This window comes from Callithrix jacchus, chromosome 1 (assembly GCF_049354715.1).
Source record: "Callithrix jacchus isolate 240 chromosome 1, calJac240_pri, whole genome shotgun sequence".
In the NCBI taxonomy this organism is placed as follows: domain Eukaryota; kingdom Metazoa; phylum Chordata; class Mammalia; order Primates; family Cebidae; genus Callithrix; species Callithrix jacchus.
The window spans coordinates 143,803,533-143,822,745 of NC_133502.1; the positions used below are offsets into that span (position 1 = coordinate 143,803,533).

The following is a 19,213-nucleotide window of genomic DNA, read 5'->3' on the forward strand; positions in this document are numbered from 1 at the left end:
TAATCCAACAAACATTTATTTAATAACAATTGGTTGAATAAATGAAGAAATATGCCTCTACTCTGACCAACTGGGCAATGGAGATAGAACAGAAACTGCTACTCACAATCCAATATCCATTCTCTCCTTTTCCCGGAATAACGGAATTTGTAGCTGGACAAACAAGGCTACTCAGAGTAGAGATCAGCTTCCCCAGCCTTCCTTGCTGACAGATGGGGCCTCGGGCTTCGATTCTGGTCTGTGGCATACACGCGGAAGTGCCAGGTGCCAGCCTCCTGGAACCTCACTCAAGAGGCAGCAGGTTCTCTTTCCTGTCTCTTCTGTTCTGCTGTCTGCAGTCCTAACACTGCCGTCTTGGGCCTTGGGGCCGTGGGGTGCAGTCTCAGGAGGGCCACAGATGACTGAGCCTGGGCCCTGTGGGCCCCCTCCGCCAAGTTGCTGTAGCAGCCATGGATCACTGGCCTCCAGGCTCCAGATGTGAGAGAACATAATCTGTCCTGTTTTAGCCACTGCTGTTCTGGACTTTTCAGTCGTTCATAGCTGATCCAATTCTGACTACTACAGGCAGTAAAATAAATATGTAACATGGGTTTGAAAAAAATACTATTCTTTCCAGCTTTGCCAAGGAAAAGTTGGACTTCCTCAAAAGGAAATTTGATGAAGAAATGAGAGTCTATGGCTGAGAATATTTTAAATAAAGAGATATGTGTATAAGCACACAAATCAGCAATCTCTCTCTCTCTGTGTATATATATATATACATATATAACATATGCATAAATTATCTCTGGAAGAATACACAGAGACTGGAGTCATGAGAAAGAGATCCGGGAGCCTCAGGATTGCGGTGGGGGTGAGACCCACTGCCTACTTTTTGTTTGAAATTTTTAACTGTGTGTATGTGATCTTTTCTTTTAAACACCAAAATTTAAAAATAAACGAAAACCTATTTTACACATAGGGGGCCTCAGTCCAGTCTCTGTCAGATGGGACTCAGTGTTGCCAAATGGACATTCAGCTCCAGCTTGGGCATCTCAGTGACAGGGTGCTCGCCTCCTCCCCAGACAGCTCCATCTGAACCCGTTTCCTCATCTGGGAAACATAGAGACTCTCCTAGCAGGACTGTGGCGAGCACACCCTAACTGCTCAGAAAAGGTGCTGGTTCCCAGTGCCACACCCCTGTCCCTCGGGAGCCTGTCATTCTTGCAGTCCCACAGTGTCTGCCTCTTAAGATACTGCTCGTAGACTCACAGATCTACTGCACTGCTGTGAATTTGCTCCTCCACCCCATGTGGGGCACTCCCTGAGGGCAGAGACCACGCCTGTTCCTCTTTGTCCCTGGGGTCCCTGTGCCTAGCCAAGACCCTGGCACGGAGCAGAGATCAAGGAGGGCTTACTGGCCCAAAGAAGGAGAAGACAGCCGGCAATTCATTCTAAGATGCAGACGCTGACACCAGTTCCAAGTCATCCCAGTTGATCCATGATTTTCACTGGAATTTTAGTTTTTCCTGGATTCAACTTCCAGCCGCCTCAGAGCTGCCTAGGTGAGATGAGGTAGAAGGGCCCTGGGGACTCTGCCTGGAGGTGTCACCAGCCAGGCCCTTTCTTGTGAAGGGTAAGAAAATGCCCTCCTATCTCCACTGGGACTTCGCTACCTGCTGCAGGGTTCAGCTGCTGGGAGTTCATGAGCTGAGTGGGCAGCAGCAACTCCTGGGGACCCTCCATTCTGGGCACACATGGCCTGGCTTCAAGTCTTGGCCATGGCTTACCGGCTGTGTGACCTGGGGTGAGATAGCTGGACTCTTCAGCCTGAGTTTTTACATCCATAAAAGTGAGGATGGTAAAAATTGTCAGTACCTCATAGTGTTATTGTAAGGAGTGAGATACTGCATGTGAAATCCGCTTATGAAGGGGCCATAATTCTTTGGGGTGTAAACATGACATGAGCTAATTTCTCCCCCAGTCATGCTACATGGAACGACTCTCCTCACATTGCTGGTAGGGTGGTGGCACCTTTATTGACATCTTGGTCAGATTCAGAACCTTTGAACAACTTTCAGTTATTAGAACAGTTTCGTTGTGGTATTTCACATTCTGTCCTGTTTGTTTTGAAATTTCAGTCTCAGACGTAATCCTAAACCAGAGTTCTCTGCCATCCCCCGGGGCCGACTGGCCCTCACTGTGGCTCCAGCAGCTGGTGGAAAAGCTGCATTGGTTTTCTGCTGCTCCGTAACAAGTTACCAGAAACTCAGTGGCTCAAGACAACATAAGTTGATTTTTTCAGTTTCCGTGGGGCAGGAGTTGGGGTGTGACTTATCTGGGTCCTCACCCTGGGGTCTCACGAGACTGACATCAAGGTGCCAGCTGGAGCTGCAATCTCACTTAAGGCTGGGGTCCTCTTCCACATTCCCAGGGTGTTGACAGAACTTGGGTCCTTGTGGTTAGACAGCAAGGGGCTGCCCATCAATCCCTGCCATGCGGTCCCCTCCACAGCCTGACCCTCTGCTTCTTCAAGACCAAAGGGAAGGCATCTGTTTCTCAGAGAGCTAGACCTTCTTTTAAAAGGACCGCCTGGTCAAGAGATCGAGACCGTCCTGGTCAACATGGTGAAACCCCGTTTCTACTAAAAATACAAAAAATTGGCTGGACATGGTGGCGCGTGCCTGTAATCCCAGCTACTCAGGAGGCTGAGGCAGGAGAATTGCCTGAACCCAGGAGGCAGAGGTTGCGGTGAGCTGAGATCGCGCCATTGCACTCCAGCCTGGGTAACAAGAGTGAAACTCCGTCTCAAAAAAATAAATAAATAAATAAAGAGATCGCCTGATGAGGTCAGGCCTACCTAGGATCGTCTCCCTTTTGGTTAATTTAAACTCAGCTGACTGGGGGCTTTCATGACATCTGTGGGATGTGTCATCTTTACTCCCTTTTTTTTTTTTTTTGAGGAGGAGTTTCACTCTTGTTACCCAGGCTGGAGTGCAATGGCGCAATCTCGGCTCACCGCAACCTCCGCCTCCTGGGTTCAGGCAATTCTCCTGCCTCAGCCTCCCGAGTAGCTGGGATTACAGGCACGCGCCACCATGCCCAGCTAATTTTTTGTATTTTTAGTAGAGACGGGGTTTCACCATGTTGACCAGGATGGTCTCGATCTCTTGACCTCGTGACCCGCCTCGGCCTCCCAAAGTGCTGGGATTACAGGCTTGAGCCACCGCGCCTGGCCGCCATCTTTACTCTCATTTGGTTATCCCATGTGCCTCCTTTCCTTGACCCCTGCATGCAGGTCCTGGATGGTGGGAGACGTGGCTCTGTTTCTTCTGTTCCTTCTCCCAACCCTCATCAAAGACCATCCACCGCACAGCTTCCAGATGTTCCCAGTCCAGGGAGAGGCTTTTGGGGTGGCTCTCATCAACGGTGTCCCACAGCTCACAAGGCGTATGCATATCTTTACCATTCTCCTTTTCCTTGCTTCAAGAAATGTAAGGACAGGCCACCAAATCTTTTGGCCAAGCAGATGTCCATACAGAAAGCAAAATCTCAGGCTCCTCTTTTTGAAGATATCTCCAAACTGCCCAGGGAGTCTCTTAAAACCATTGTCCCCTGGCTTTGGGGAGAGGAAGCAGCAGCTCTGCCCACTAGCCTCTCTCCTGAATCTGCATCTGCCTCAAGCTGACCGTCTCATCCTCCCTCAGTCTTCACGTGTGTGGTGATGCTGGTGGTGGGTTGAGTGGGGGGTGTAACTGAGGGGTCAACTTCATTCTCTGAATTGTCACCTCCCCACACTGCAGGACCGGACCCAACTATTGGAGGCTCCATGAAATTTCAGTTTTCAACTTTGGCTTTGGCTGTGCAATTCTGGGACAATGGGAAAAATTTCACTAAGCATCAGTGCCTAGTAGATAGATAGTGTTCAGTAAATGCTAATAGATATGCTTGCTAACAACTCAACCCAGAGTCCTGTGTTTAGAATCAAGGCAGAAGACCAGAGTAGACCAAGAGCAGGGCTGCTGATGACAAGTTCAGAGACTCCCTTCAGTTCTTCCAGGCCATGAATGTGCTTGTTCTCCAAGCCTGGGGTCAGCTTGAGTTCAAGCAAGAGCAGAACAAAGGTGAGGAGCAGGGTGCTGAGCCGGGCCAGGCATAAGCATGCCATTCTTTTGCTTCAGCTAATTCTGCCTTCCACTGCCCCGGAGATGGGAGAAAAGAACTGAACGAAGCTGGGGTTGAAATTCTTGAACTCACGAGAGTCATGAAAATACTGCTTGGCTAGCTATCCCGCAGGCCCATGTCTTCCTTATCCTTAGAAGAGAGCTAGGCTGCATTTCTCAACCTCCTTGAAGTTGGGTAGGGCCACAGGACTGGGTTCTGGTCACTAGAATGTGAATGGAAGTGATGTCTACCACTTGAGCCCTGCCCATGAACACCACCCAGCACCTGATCCTCCGTGCTCTCTTTTTGCAGGCCAGATGCAGACAAACAAGATGAAGTTGAAGATGGCAGAGGCAAAACAGTAAGGGAGCCTGGATCCCTGAGCCACCTTGTGGAAGGCTGCCTGCCCCAGGAATGCTGCATTTAACATGGGGTGTGACTTGTGGGGGTCCTCTCCCTCATGAGACTGACATGTGAGTGAGAAACAGGTTTTTACTGTGTTAAGATGTTGACGTTATGGGGTCTGTTTCTGAAATGAGCTGGTGTTGCCTTAACCAGTACACAGCTTTGCACTGTGAATGAGAAAATGAGTCTGTATCCACATTGCTCACACATTAAGAACTTCTAGGAGTTTCAGGAGTTTATTTGCCATGCTCTATAAAGTCTGCACAATGTTTTAATTCCACTTCACAGAAAGGTTTTCTTTCCAAACCCTCTTCAGGGGCCTTCCCTATTAAAAAAGCTCATTTATAGAAACTACTACTTAGCATTTTTGGAACTTGTTATCCTATTCAGCAGAGTCTAAGTCAGGAAGCTTTGAACTTGGACAATTACTGCTCTTGATTAACAACAAGAACTGATGAGTTGGCCTTTCCAGTGTGCTAAGCAAACTCAGCCAAGCAGAAAATATCACTGAAGGGGAAACAACGGGAAGTGATTTTCTTGGTTACATTACGCGCCGTCGCGATATTTACACATGTTTGTGGATAATGTGGGAAGCTCTGCTGCTTGCATGTCCTTCCAGATGACACCACTGGGCTTGAAACGCTGTGTTTCCCACCTGACCTGGGCTGTAAATGTCGTTCTGTGACTGCACAAAGCCAACCCCAGGGTAAAACCCACAGCACTGTGGGTGGTCAGGCCCCCTGCAGGATCCCCACCCCAGCCTTTCAAGTCCCAGCCCTCCAGGGACCTTGGGGCCAGCACCTAGACCTAGAGATTTCTTTTTCTTTCTTTCTTCTTCTTCTTCTTTTTTTTTTTTTTAGAGATAGGGTCTTGCTATGTTGCCCTGGCTGATCTCAAACTCCTGGCCTCGAGCCATCCACTCACCTTAGCCTCCTGAGTAGCTAGGATCACAGGCATGAGCCACCCTACCCGGCTGGGGGTTAGAGAGTAACAGCAGTCTTGGCCTCTTATTGTCAGACAGCTCAGCGGCAGGGTAGAGGGGTGTTCATTTCCTCTCACCCTCACCAGCAGTAGGTGTTTTTTAAAAATGATCTTTGTGGGCCGGGAGTGGTGGCTCAAGCCTGTAATCCCAGCACTTTGGGAGACCGAGGCGGGTGGATCATGAGGTCAACAGATCGAGACCATCTTGGTCAACATGGTGAAACCCCGTCTCTACTAAAAATACAAAAAATTAGCTGGGCATGGTGGTGCGTGCCTGTAATCCCAGCTACTCAGGAGGCTGAGGCAGGAGAATTGCCTGAACCCAGGAGGCGGAGGTTGCGGTGAGCCGAGATCGCGCCATTGCACTTCCAGCCTGGGTAACAAGAGTGAAACTCCGTCTCAAAAAAAAAAAGATCTTTGTGAAGTGGAATTGTGTTTTCCGTATGGGGCTGAACACTGTGTTCATTCATGAGTGTTCTGTGCACACCTTTACCCATGTCTCTATTGAGGGTGGTAGGATTTTTCATAAAATTGCAAGCAAATGTTTCATGTATTCAAGGCATTACACCTATTCCCATTTCTTAGATTTTCCAACTTCTTTTTCTTTGTATTTTGTTAAACGTTTTTGAATACATAAAACAACAACAAAAAAGCAAATCACATGATCAAATATTTTAATCTTGTCTTTTGAGACTTTTCCATCTTTTTAAGTTTATAAAGTCATATTTCATATAGAAGTCTGAAATACATTCATCTATAACCCCATTCATTTTATCTATCTATATATCTATCTATATATTTTTTTGACACTGAGTTTTGCTCTTGTTACCCAAGCTGGAGTGCAATGACACGATCTCCACTCACTGCAACCTCAGCCTCCTGGGTTCAAGCAATTCTCCTGCCTCAGCCTCCCGAGTAGCTGGGACTCCCAGCTAATTTTTATGTTTTTAGTAGAGACGGGGTTTCACCATGTTGGTCAGGATGGTCTCGATCTCTTGACCTCGTGATCCACCCACCTTGGCCTCCCAAAGTGCTAGGATTATAGGCCTGAGCCACTGCGCCCGGCCTATCTATATATTTTAAAAGAAACTCTTGGCTTCACTAGGAATTTCTTTGGATGGATGGTATGAAGTAATGATCTTCCTGGGGGTCACATTTGGGAGTTCAGATCTGAGGGGCAGAAGCCTCTGGCTTGGACAAACAGGGGCAGATGTCCCTGGGTAGAGGTGACATAGCACAGGCAAAGTTGGGGTTGAAGTGTGAAGAGCAGATCCCAGCTGCGATTGTTCTTGGATCTGGGGGCCTCTTTCTTCTCAAGTAGTGTTATAGACTAAATTGTGTCACTCCAAATTTATGTGTTGAAGTCCTAACCCTCAGTACCTTAGAATGTGACTGTATTTGGAGATTGGGCCTTTGAGAGGTAATGAAGTTAAAATGAGGTCTTCAGGGTGGGCCCTAATCCAGCATGACTGGTGCCTGTGTAAGAAGAGATTAGGACCAGAGACGCATACAGAGGGAAGAGAGTGTGAGGACACGGAGAGAAGGCTAAGCAGTAACCAGCCCTGCCTGACACCTTCATCTTAGACTTCTAGAATTTGGAGAAAATAAATTGTTGTTTCAGCCACCCAGTGTCTGGCCCTGGGCCATGCAGCCCTGACAGGTTCACACAGGCAGCTTCTTTGCTAAATGTCCTCAGAGCTGGTCTGTAGTGGAGCTTGCAGAGGCCCCATCACCATAGGCTGGGAAGACCAAGCAAAGAGAGCAATGACAATTTTTTAAAATTATCTTCAAATTGTGTGTAATGCATGTCCACTGAAGAAAAACCAGGACATGTACATAGGTAAAATAAATCACTAAGATCACCTGGGGTGCTAATGGCCCCAGTGGTCTAAAATCATAGCAGCTGTGTCTCCTGCAGAGCCGGCCTCCCAGTGATGGCCTCCATCAGGGTTGTGCAGGCAGGCGTCCCTTCCAGAGACAGTTATTGAGGCAGCGTGCTGAGGAGACCACAGCAGCGCTCAGTCGGCCAGAAGGGTCCCCTTCTTCACATCACCACACAGCTATGGCCAGGAGGCTCCACAGCTATTGGATCTTCCGGGCTGGAAATCCACCTGCTCCCACCAGCATCTGAAACATGCTCCCCTTTGCTGCCTCCTAAGGAAGATGGTCACCCCCTGCTTGAGTTTGCCACCTCCTCTCCTCCCTGGGCAACCCCATTGCTAGGAAATGACATGAGCCCAGGCTAGCCCTCACCTTTGATCCAGAACACAGGCTACCCCTTACCTTTGACCTGGTGGCACCTACAGAGCCTCAGAAGGTAGGCTTTGGGAAAAGGCCACCGTGCCTGCTTAACTCAGGGGCAAGTGGTTCAGTGTCTCCTATCACATCCAATTTCCCACCCTGGGGCTTTGTTTACACTATTACCTGTGCCTAGAATGCCTTCCCTTCCTGCCCTTTCTAAAATTTCCTATTGAAATTCTGCCCGCCCTTCACAGCTCAGCTCAAAAGTCATCTCCTCCAGGAAGCTTTCTCTGGCCACCCCTCCCACAACTGAATGGAATCCCTCCTCTAAGACCACACCTTCCTGTCTGCTCCAACTGTAGGTGATACTGACCATATTAGGCCTGGAATTCAAATACACACATCACCTGCCCCCAGAGAGCAGGCTCCTGGTTGGTTCATTTCTGCATTCTACCCTCCTTCTGCACCTAGTAGGGAGGAGATTCTGACTAAAGTTTGACCTTGGGGCATAAAATTTTGACTTCTTTATAGTGGAGAAGACATCCTGGCAAAACTCCCATTTGTCACTTGGAAAAACGTTCACACAGTGCATGACATTTGTTTCTCATAACACCCTTCAGGTAAATGTGTCAGGTTTACACCCACTACGCAGATGAAGAAGAAACTGCTTGCATCAGCAAACTGACCACCAAAAGCTGGAGCTGAGACTCCCAGCCTGGCTCTCGGGATGCTTTATCTTTCTGCCCTGTGGCAGTCTCACTCCCCCAGGGAGACTTCTGCCCCAGCACCCAGCAAGGGGCCTGGCTCTGGTGTGGGGGAGGGGTTTGAGGAACACCTCCCAGGCAGATCTCAGGTTTCTCTCTCTGCTCCTGCTTGTCCCTGAGTGCAGAGGGGCTGCTGGAGGCTGCCTGAGCCGGTCAGGGCTGGCACTTCCACCTCCATACCTGGAGGCCTGTCCCACAGCCTCCACTCTGCTGTCATGTGGGGGCTGCACATGCCCTGCTTGCTGCAGAGACTCGTGCCCCATTTCTGGGGAAAGCAGGCCTGAGGCTTCTGTCCCCAGAAAACCGGGGACAAGAGCCACGGTGTCAGGAAATGGAGCGCCTGGCCTACCTTGCCAGTGCTCATAGGTTTGGGGTCCGATTTCAGTTAAAAAACACACCTACTTCTCTTTGAAGTCTGTGCTCTAAGTCAGGAGCACAGAGAAGGAAGGCGCCAGGCCAGCACTCTGCCATGGCTCACTCTCACTCCCTCAGGAATCACCTTCGCCACCATCCATTGCAGAAATGAATGGAGGCCGTGCGCTGCTTTATTAAATATGAATGAGTTGCTGTCCACAGCCCCCACGCGGTCACTCGCCCACTCCATCTCTGGCAATTACTGAGTTGCACACACTGTGCCAACGGGCGCAGCGGTCCCTGCCTGTCCTTGCGCACTGACATCGCCCGGCAGGGGCAGGACTCAGGTCTGCAGCTGCCCTACCCCCTGACGAAAAGCCACCTCTGGGCTCCTATGCTCCCGAAATGCTCCGTTTCAAAGGCTTAAGGACAGGATGGAAGGATTTCGGACTCTTGCTCTCTGAGCTTTGACTGGATACGGCCTATGGCTTTGGGGCCCAAAGGCGAGGAGGTCTCCTGGTGTGAATGACTTCTAAGTTCTGCCTGCACTCAGGCATTTTAGGTTTAAGAGGCTTGACTGGATCAAAGTGAAAAGCACATATGGGATGGGGGCAGTGGCTCATGCCTGTAATTCCAGCACTTTGGAGGTGCTGAGGCAGGAGGAATGCTTAAAGCCAGGAGTTCGAAATCAGCCTGGACAACATAGCAAAACTCAAGTTTTAAAAAATTAGCTGGGTCGGGCACGGTGGCTCACGCCTGTAATCCCAGCACTTTGGGAGGTCAAGGTGTGCAGATCGAGACCAGCCTGGCCAATATGGTGAAACCCTGTCTCTACTAAAAATACGAAAATTAGCTGGACATAGTGGCACGGGCCTGTAGTCCCAGCTATGTGGGAGGCTGAGGCAGAAGAATTGCTTGAACTCAGGAGGCAGAGGTTGCAGTGAGCCGAGATCGAGCCACTGCACTCCAGCCTAGTGACAGAGCAAGACTCCTTTTCAAAAAAAGTTAGCTGATAATATGTTAGTTTGTAAATAGGGAAAAAAATTATTTAAAAAACTAGCTGGGCTTGGTGGTGAACACCTATAGTCCTAGCTACTTGAGAGGCTGAGGCAAGAGGGTCGCTTGAAGCCGGGAGTGCAAGGTGAGCTATGACTGTGCCACTGGCAGCAGAGTCCTTGTTGGCCCTGTTCACTTCTGTGTCCCCAGTGCTGGGGACAGAATAGATGCTCAATCAGTATGTGCTGAATGAATGAATGAATGAGGTGGGAATTATTGACCACTGGGAACTGAAGAAGTTGATGTTAAATCACAGTTAGGCGTCAAATCCAGAGTGGAGGCTCACCCACGACTCCACCTGCCAAGCCTGGGCACATCTCAAGGGCAGACTTTACGGCTGCTGCTCCCTGCCCAGGACCGAGCCCGATTCTGCAACACGTCATTCTGCATGCACGGATTTGTTTTGACCTCAATGTAAGCGGGAGAGCCGTCAAACGCCCCACAACCCGCTACGGTACAGTCAAAGTTGTCAAAGGCAATCCTCAAAATAGTAAAAACAAATGGGATCAAATTCTTTTTCTGAACTTAAAAAATTACTTTTATTTTAGGAACCAATAAAATTATGGCAAATATTTACAAATAATTATCTCACATAAAGGTTACATAAAATCAATTCTTCACAAGTAACAGCCACTCATGAAAAGACACACAGATATTGAAACTACGCCAACCTTATTGCATGTTTCTTCAACTAATCTAAAATAAAAGTGTTGCAACCATTTAACTTAAAAGGAAGCCACAAATTTCAGGTTTGACAAGGAAAAAAAAGTGAAAAAAATTAAACCAAAACCCCACCCCTGTGTTCTCCCAAATCCCACCCCTAGCCCTGCCCTCCTTCCCCAAAAAAGAAAAATATGTCCAACATCTTTGGCAAATTGGCACTGCTGTAATTACATTCAAATATTATTACACACAAAAGCAACACACGTCACTAAGAAAAAAAAACCACCAATATTTCAAGTCAGTTATTTTCTACTAGAAAAAAAGAATACAAAACATACACATTTTTTAAGAAGCATTTTTTTTTCAATCTGTTGGAGACAGATCATCTCCCACTTTCAAAGGCAATTCAATTGTGGTTTTTGTTGTTGGTTTTTTTGTACTTTTTTTTTTTTTTTTTTACAAGTAAGCGTCTATGCAGGCATCACAAACTTTGGCGGATACAGTAGATATGTATTTCTTTGATGCTGAAAGGTCGGTCCCTAAGACAAAGTCAAATGTCTCAAAGAATCAAAAGCAAAATCCATGTGTCCTCCTGGCAAGGGGTTCCATTTGCAATGTAATCTGCATTTCTAAAAATACTCAAGGCCACTAGAGGGTGAAAAACCAGGGCAGCATCTTCCAGCAGGAGTCAGGGCAAACCCAGAGCCAAAACTCCATCCTCAGCCCAACCCTGGAGGCCCAAGAGCTGGGGCTGAGAAGCGAGGCCCAGGCAATGCCAGGCCCTCACTGCCGGAGACCCTATGCTGTGCTGGGGGCTTGGGGCCAGGGGATGGGCCTGCCTCTTCCCAAGCCCTGGGACAGGCTGCTGCCGGGTCTGCTCACCTTCTCTGACCAAAGTCAACAAGAGCAGGCAAGAATCGGCATGGGGAGACTCAGTGCTGTTTCTGAGTTTCGAGTATGTCTGAGGTGTAGGGGAGTGAGTGTGTGTGTGTGTGTGTGTGTGTGTGTGTGTGTATGTGCTCATGCATATTAGGAGGGGAAGCCAGATTCTGAGGCTCTGAACTTTTTGCAGAGTGTTTAAAATAGACTCAGGATTTATTTATTTTCTTTTTAGCTTTATAGCAATTAATTGGCTATTGATTGGTTGGAATGTTCAACTCTCTATTTCCTCAAATACAATAAAATAGTTTCATTAAAATGTATTCATGCTTGAAAAGAAGGGCGCCATTAAATGGTTTCCTTTCTGTTCCACTCCAAGGGAAATGCACCGTTTGTAAATCAAAAATCCAACATCCAAAATCACTTGTTCTTAATGATGCTTTTGGAGAAAGATGAGGGACATGGCCACAGGCATGGTGATTTTGGGGACAAGGGTGACCAGCGGCCATAGCCACAGGGTCACAGCAGGGGACTCGGGGGTGGGTCAGAGCAGGTGAGGCTGGCATGGCCTCCTCCTGCCAGGAGTCAGGGAGGGGGTACATGACTGTCAAGTCACCCCCACCCTGGGCCCCCTTTAGCCACCTGAAGCTGACAGGCGGGTGGGTTCCTGCCTCTGTCTGTCCTGCCACAGGCCAAGTACCCTACCTGAGACGACTCCTTTGAGGCTTTCCTGATTGTCCCTCAGTAGATATTAACAGGTAAGCAACTGCATTTTCTCCTTGGGTTGCTCAGGGGTCTAAGATGTGGGAAGAAGAATTTCTGGGCTTGCTGAATGGTGGCTATGTTTACCCGTCTTGGAGATGAGCTAAAGGGGATCCCTTAGATTGAAACTCTAGAATGGCAGGGACATGATTCTGAGGTCCCCTTAAATCCTGGGGTGCCCAAGAATGGTGCCGCAGTGCTGAGGAATTAGCAGAAAAGGAAGGACAGATTGGTGCCTGCCTGCTCCTGTCCAGCAGCTCATTTCAGAGAAGCTGCTGCCTCATCAGGGGAGCAGGCAGGCAAGGGGCTCACGGCCTGGCCTCTGCAGAGGCCCCTCGGGGACCTGGCGCCACATGAGGTGCAGCCCAGCTGACAGTGGGGAAGTGCACATCAGCACTGTGGTTCCCTCATGAATATGCAAGAGGGAACCCTGAGGTTGGGGCAACAGGGGACAACAGGGAGCAAGGGGCTGAAGGGGCTGCTGGGAGAAGGGGCACCCTGTGGGCTAGGAGTCATGGCCTGACTGTCCAAATTTCCGATAATGCATTTTATTACCTTTTAAGAAATGGACTTGCCTCGGACCTCTCTGAGGCCAAAAGAATGAAGGAAACAGATTCCCCAGGAGGACTGGTGTGTGGCTGGGAACCATCAGCACAGCCTCTCGATGGGTGACAAGGCCAAGCCTTCAGGACTGGCATCATAGCGGGGCACTGTGGAGCTGGTCTAGCCCAGAGCCCTGTGGGATCCACCCACGCCTGCCTGGGCTGGCCTGGCCAGGGGCTGGAGTTGCTCTCTCCGCCCTCCCAGGAAGCTGTATCTCAGACTCATCGTGTTTCTAGGTCTGTGTCAGCGTGGCCTGGTTTGTTTTTAAGATTTGCTTCCCTGGCTTGGAGCTCAATTCTGACTGAATATCTTGAGGAGCGGGTGGCAGGAGCCATCGGCTGCCAAGGCAGGGCAGTCGTTCTGGGGTGTGACTTCTGGTGAAGGGATTTCACCCCTCAGTGCACTGTGGTCACTTCTGAGGTTCTTCCCTGCACATGTGAAAGGTGTCCAGGCAGCACTGTCCCCCCCCGAAAACCCAGCAGATCCCCCATCTCCCATCCCAAGTGCCTCTGACCTTGCACCTAACTCCACCTTCGAAGCACAAGGTTTGCAAGAGCCCCAGATGAGAGCTGGGGGATTGGCAGGCTCGGGGTGTGCCTGTTTCTGCCTCTGCCTTGCTGGACACCCTGAAGCACATCTCTCACCTCTGTGGGCTCCCATGTCCTCCAGATCTGCAACATAGGACAGGAGGTGAATAAGAAAGGGGAACTGATAGGCACTGGAGCTCACAGGCTGGTGGCCAGTGGGTCAAATTTGACCCATGGACATTTTTCTTTAGGCCTTGAGAACATTTTACAAGTTTTCCAATTTGAATGCCACTCAGGGAAGCAGGCACACTTCTGGGCATCTCGGGCACTGTTGCACCATACTGCTGGGTACCCTGCCTGAGTGGCAAGGTTACCCCACCACATTCACCCAGGAAGCAGTTCATTAAGGGGACTTGGGATTGTGATCTGTGTTTCCAGGGGCTGTGGACACCCAATGGCCCTGGCTTGGGCACTCCTGCATACTATCACAGCCAGGCCTGTAGCCTGTTCCAAAATGGGAAGGCAAAGAAAGGGAAGTGAGGAGACAGAACATGACCCTCGCACCTGGATGCCTGGATTCAGGGCTGGACCCATGTCTAAGCTGGACCCATGTCCAGAAATTATAGTGTGGCCTTGAACTGGCTCTGATCTCCACCAAGCCTCAGGGACAGCTGGGAAAGAGTCTGGATGAAACCTCAGAAGCGCTGGTGTAGATTTGGTCAAAGACTCTGCAGGTTTCAATGTTCATAGGAAACAAAGCCACCAACCTCCAGGCCCCTAGATCAGGCCAGCCTCTGGGTCCCTGTTCTTTCTGGCCTTATTATGGGTCAGGGGTGTTTCTAGGGAATGGGGGTGTGTCTTTAAACCATACACTCCCATGACAGGAGCACAACTCCATGGAGAAAGAATGGGGCCTGGAGATCTGAGAAATCACTTCACCTCCATCTTGCCATGTGAGCCCCAAATGTCAGTTTCCCTGTCTATAAAGTAGGCATCACGCTCTCTGCCCCACAGGGTGGTTGAGGATTGCAAAGTACCGTACAATGTTAGTTACGTAAGGGCTAGCCCTAACTAAGGTGCCTTGGGAAAGGAATGTTGGGTTTGATATATCATCAAACTGTTCTAGGTTGAAGCTAGTATAATGGTATGAAAAATTTTCATAAAATCCATGATGTCATTTTCCAAAAGTCAGAGCTAGAACACAGAGCAGAAGGCCCATGGAGAAATGCCCCAGGCCTTCTGCCATGCTGCTGGTGAGGCCCTGAACTTGTGTTTTCCATTCAGAATTCTCTGGCATCTACTCAACGGCTTATGTCCTTTGGAACTGTCTTCACCAAGCTCCTGGGCAGCTTGCCGGACCTCGAGGGAGCTGTGAACTGGTGAGAGCAGGCGTGCGTGTGTGAGAACATCCATGTGCATCCGTGTGCGCTTGTGCTTCTGCCTGGCAGCCCAGGAATCAAGTGGTTGTCTCACAAATACAAAACCAATCTGAGGACCAGCAAAGCCTCAGGTGAGAGAGGAAAGGTATGGGGGAGCTCATTACAGGGCAACAAGAGGAACAGGATGGGGAGAGGGGACCACCGTAGGCTAGGTGGGCTTTGCCGAAGAAGGATGCTGTGTGCCTTGGGCAGCTGGTTCAGGGGAGGCTGACCTCCTCCCAACAGCCTGGAACCATAAGGAGGGGAGGATCTGAAGATGTGGGTGCACATCATTCCAAGAGAGGGGTGGCAGGGGGCAGAGGCCCAAGATCCCTGTGCTGAAGACCTCTGACTCCACCACCTCCTGCTAAATGGAGGGAGACAGGGAGGGAGGTGCCAAGTAACATACCTTCTCCTACCTTACCTGACAGGTGGAGGCTGCAGCCAGCTCACCCTGGCTCCTGGAGGTGAGCTCTGGCCCCAGCTAACTCCCTTCTTTGCCCTTCTGGGGGTGGTAGTGGTGGCTGTGCCTGCTGTGAGCCCGCTGGGCTCCATCTCTGGGCTGGGAGATTGGGCTTCCTTGGCAGTTCTTACAGACTGTCTAGGGCATGGGGCCCAGAACCCTCTCTCACTGCTCTTACTGTCAACTCTCCCCTGGAATAGGAGGTGTAGATAGACCAGGGTGACTGAGAACACCATGGATTGGGAGTCAGGAGCCTGAGCCCCAGCCCCGCCCCCACCAGTCACTGCTTGGGGACTCCACCTGCTGAGCCTTAGTTTTCTCTTCTGTTCCACCACCCTGCGGAGGGGTTTGGGGAACAAACTACTTAGCGGTGGCCAGAGAAAGTCTGCTCTGCCTCCCTGCATGGTCCTGGCCTTCCCCAAGCTGGGCCTCAGTTTCCCACAAGGGAAGGTCTTTTTCCAGGATCTTCTGATTCCCGCCCCTCCAGGTGTTCTTGTTTCCCACTTGGTCCAAATATTAGCGGGACTCAGGTTCCTACCTCCCTTTGCTTGCTTGCTTAAAAGTGGAGAGCTTGGCCCAGATAATCCTGTCACAGCCCCAGCTCCCTGGAGAGAGGAGGGGAAGGAGAGAGCTGTGGGGTGACCCTACAGGTGACCCTGCTGCACCAAGGCAGCCAAGGCTCAGAGAGGTGCAGGATTTTGTCTGAGGTCCCACAGCAAAGACCTGTGGCCATGACAAGACCTGCCTGGGCTGCTGATCCCAAGTCCAGCCTCTCTCTGTCCTGGCTCTCTGCCATCTTGGTGACATGCAGACATGGGGGACACTGCTGCATAAGAAGATTAAGCCCTGTCTCATCACTGTAATTCAGCCCAGGTTTGGACAAGGGCTCTACCTGGCTGTTCTGAGTTGACAAGAGAGACTATGCAAGGAACTGAGGCCCTAGGTAAAGAGATGGTGGCACCTGGCACCTCCATTTCAAAATCACTCCCAGGTCACACAGCAAGTCCTCATGCTCTCCTGCCCCTCCTCCAGGAGGCCTTCCTCTGTCCCCCGCATCTTCCCAGCTGGCTTCCTCTGACCACCCTAGCCCACCGTGAGTTCTCCAAGCCCCCTCTCTGAGTTCCCATGGCTCTTGGCCATGGCTCTGACCCTTGCAGCCCCTTAGATCAACAGGTGGGCATGCATTGTGCGAAATTAGGCAGCTGCCTCAGCCTCCATGCTCAGCTGCCCGCTAAGCTCTGCGAAGACGGGAGGGTCTGCTCTGAAAGGACATTCACAAGTCCTGGGTGTAGGCTGTTTGTAATCTGGGTGCAGGGGAAAGTCCTCTGTGTTAATCGTTGTCTGTATCACCGGAACAGGCTTGCCCAGAATCCACTTGCTGGGGTCCTGGAGGGTGGGTGAAGTGTCCATGGCAGGTGTCCAAAGTGACCTGAACCTGGGCATGCCTCAGAAAGCACAGTTCCAGGGCTGAGGGAATGGGGAGATCCTCAGGCCCCTCCTTGGCTGGGATCAGATGATCTCCCAAATCCCATCCAGCTCTCACATTCAAAGTCCACAATGCAAGCAACACCTCAGATGACATTCTGCTTCAGAACAGTAGCTGAGGAATCTCCCAGACAGTTTTCTTTGAGTTCTTTGATCTAGAAAAGAGCTGCTTGTACTGCATTGGCCCAGAGAAATGGAGGCAGGAAGCCAGGACATCTCCCCAAAGTGTGCTCCTCTTGGAGAGGGGCCTCCGGGGGAGCCTGCAGCACAACCAGCCAGTGAGACTCCTCATGACAATATTAAAGAAGGAGGGATGAGCAGGAGGCTGGGGCCCAAGGGGGGCATCCTCCTTCTCAAGGACAGCTCCGAGCTCACCTGCCAGGGTCGCCCAAGGCAGAGAGGATGCTCTGCCACAGGTCTAAGCTGTCCGGTGACACACCAAGAGTGCAGAAAGCATCATGGGTGGAGCAGTCTTCTCAGTCGGACCTTCAGGCCCACAGAAAAGCAAGAAGGTATTTACATGGGTGCTGCTGAAGCAACAAAAGCAAGCTCTCCTTCCCAGGCCTGGGGTGGTTATGATGGATGGATAGTCAGACAGCCGGGGGACTGGCAGGCTGGGCTGGGGCTGCGGTCATTTGCACAACAGTCTGTTGGTTTGCAGAGACCCAATGGCCACAGGGAGAATCTCATAGACTGGCTTTTAGAAATGGACAAGCATCCAGATTCCAACGGTCCCACCTTAGGGCCCCAGAGTCCCTGGAGGAAGAGGGGAAGAGGGGTGCTTCAGGCAAGTGGGGGTGCTGAGGGACAGTCTCATGGGTTCCTCTGGCTATCGTCAGGAGGGCTGGGCAGCTGTCACCCTCAATGATATGTGCCATCAGTGTTTGGTGCCCGCCTGGCTCCAAGGGTCAGTGACGGTCATAGGCAGTGGCAGCTGCAGGTGGGGCAGCTCCTCGGGCGGCAGCACTGTAATAGTAGGGGGAGCCTGGAAGAGACGGGAGAGAGCACTGAGGTCAGATCTGGGGTCCCCTTTCCACCAGTCTCCTCCACTGCTGTCCTTTCTTCCCCTAACCCAGTCCAGGCCACCATTCCCTCTCACCAAGATCTCTGTCCCAGTCTGTTCCCCAAATGACAAGTCCCATCAGGGCCACAGCCTGCTCTTTGAGGCTCCTCCCCATCTAGAGCTGGGGTCCGGAGCCTGGGCCCTTGGGTCCAACCCTCCCAGCTCCGCATAACATGATACTGGAACACAGTCTTGCCTATGCATTTGGGCACTGCCCATCACTGCTTTCCTGCTATTACAGCAGAGTTGGGTAGTTGCAACAGAGACACTATGGCCTGCAAACCCTAAAATATTTACTCTCTGGCTCTTTACAGAAATCATTTGCCAACCCCTGACCTAGAAGATAAACCCATGAAAAGCATTCCCTTTGTTTGGCCTGCAGGTGCTCTGTGATCTAGCCCCAGCCAACCTCTTTAGATTCATTTCCCTCAGGGAAGGCCCCTCCTGCTCATACTCATATATCACGCTTAAGCTGAGCAAGACTCTTTGCAGCTGTCTCAGATATACATAATGCTGACAGATGAGCACATCCTCTGGGCCTGGCCCTGCTAGGGCCTGTGCATGTATTATCTCATTTAATCCTACAGGGTAGGCATAGTTAGCTCATGCTAGCATACTCTCCTGCCTTGGTGCCTTTCCCCACAATTTGCTTCCTGCCTGGAACTCTTGGCCTGTGCCCTCACCCCTTTTCCCATCTGTTAAACTTCTATGCCTCTTTCAAATCTCAGAGCCCTGTCTCCTCCTCCAGGCAGCCCCCTGCCCTGAGCTCACACTCCCCTGTAGGCTGTCCCTTTGCTATGGTTATTTATTTCTGCACTTCCCCCATCCCTGTATGGAGAGGTCCCAAAAGGCAGGAACTGGGTTCTGCTCTTCTTGGGAGTCTGTCCCCTGTTCCAGCCTGGAGCTGTATGTGGCACATGCTCAGCTAGATTGAAGGTGTAATGAATCAACTTTGCTGAGTGAGAAAACAATAGTGAAGACAACCGCCTGCCCATTCATTCATTCACTCATTCATTCACCACTCATTTCCTGACCCTGCTGGGGGCAGGTCTGGGCAATAATAAGGCAAACGCCAGCAAGACACAGGTCAATATTCAGAGCAAGAGGGGGATCCAGGCTCAGGAAGAAGCTCTGGAGAGTGCAAGATGGTTCTAGCAAGTTGGCTTTCTGGAGGGAGTGGGGCTTGGAGGACAGGGGGACTCTGGGGAATGTGTGTGAGAGAGGGTGGAGTACAGGCCCCTTTTGTGGCCTCAGGAAAGCAGAGTGATGGCCCTCTGGCAGACACTGGGCTCCTTACATTGCCTCTGGCTGCTTTTTTTGACTGCACCTTTTGGCTGAGGCCTCCCTCTCAGGGATGAGGGGGCCTGGGAAGGCCCAGGGCCACTAGCAGATTCCTTTTCTACAGA

At 50.7% G+C, this 19,213-nt stretch overlaps 1 protein-coding gene across 1 annotated transcript in view; it reads right to left on the reverse strand.

Annotated features, from left to right (window-relative positions):
- Window positions 1-10,782: 10,782 nt before the first annotated feature.
- Window positions 10,783-19,213, reverse strand: part of PAX5 (paired box 5) — a 185,314-nt gene continuing 176,883 nt past the window's right edge. The window contains exon 10 of the mRNA XM_008999523.5: window positions 10,783-17,729. Within this exon, the coding sequence (XP_008997771.1) occupies window positions 17,653-17,729 (77 nt within the window). The 3' untranslated portion in view covers window positions 10,783-17,652. The remainder of the gene's footprint in view (window positions 17,730-19,213) is intronic.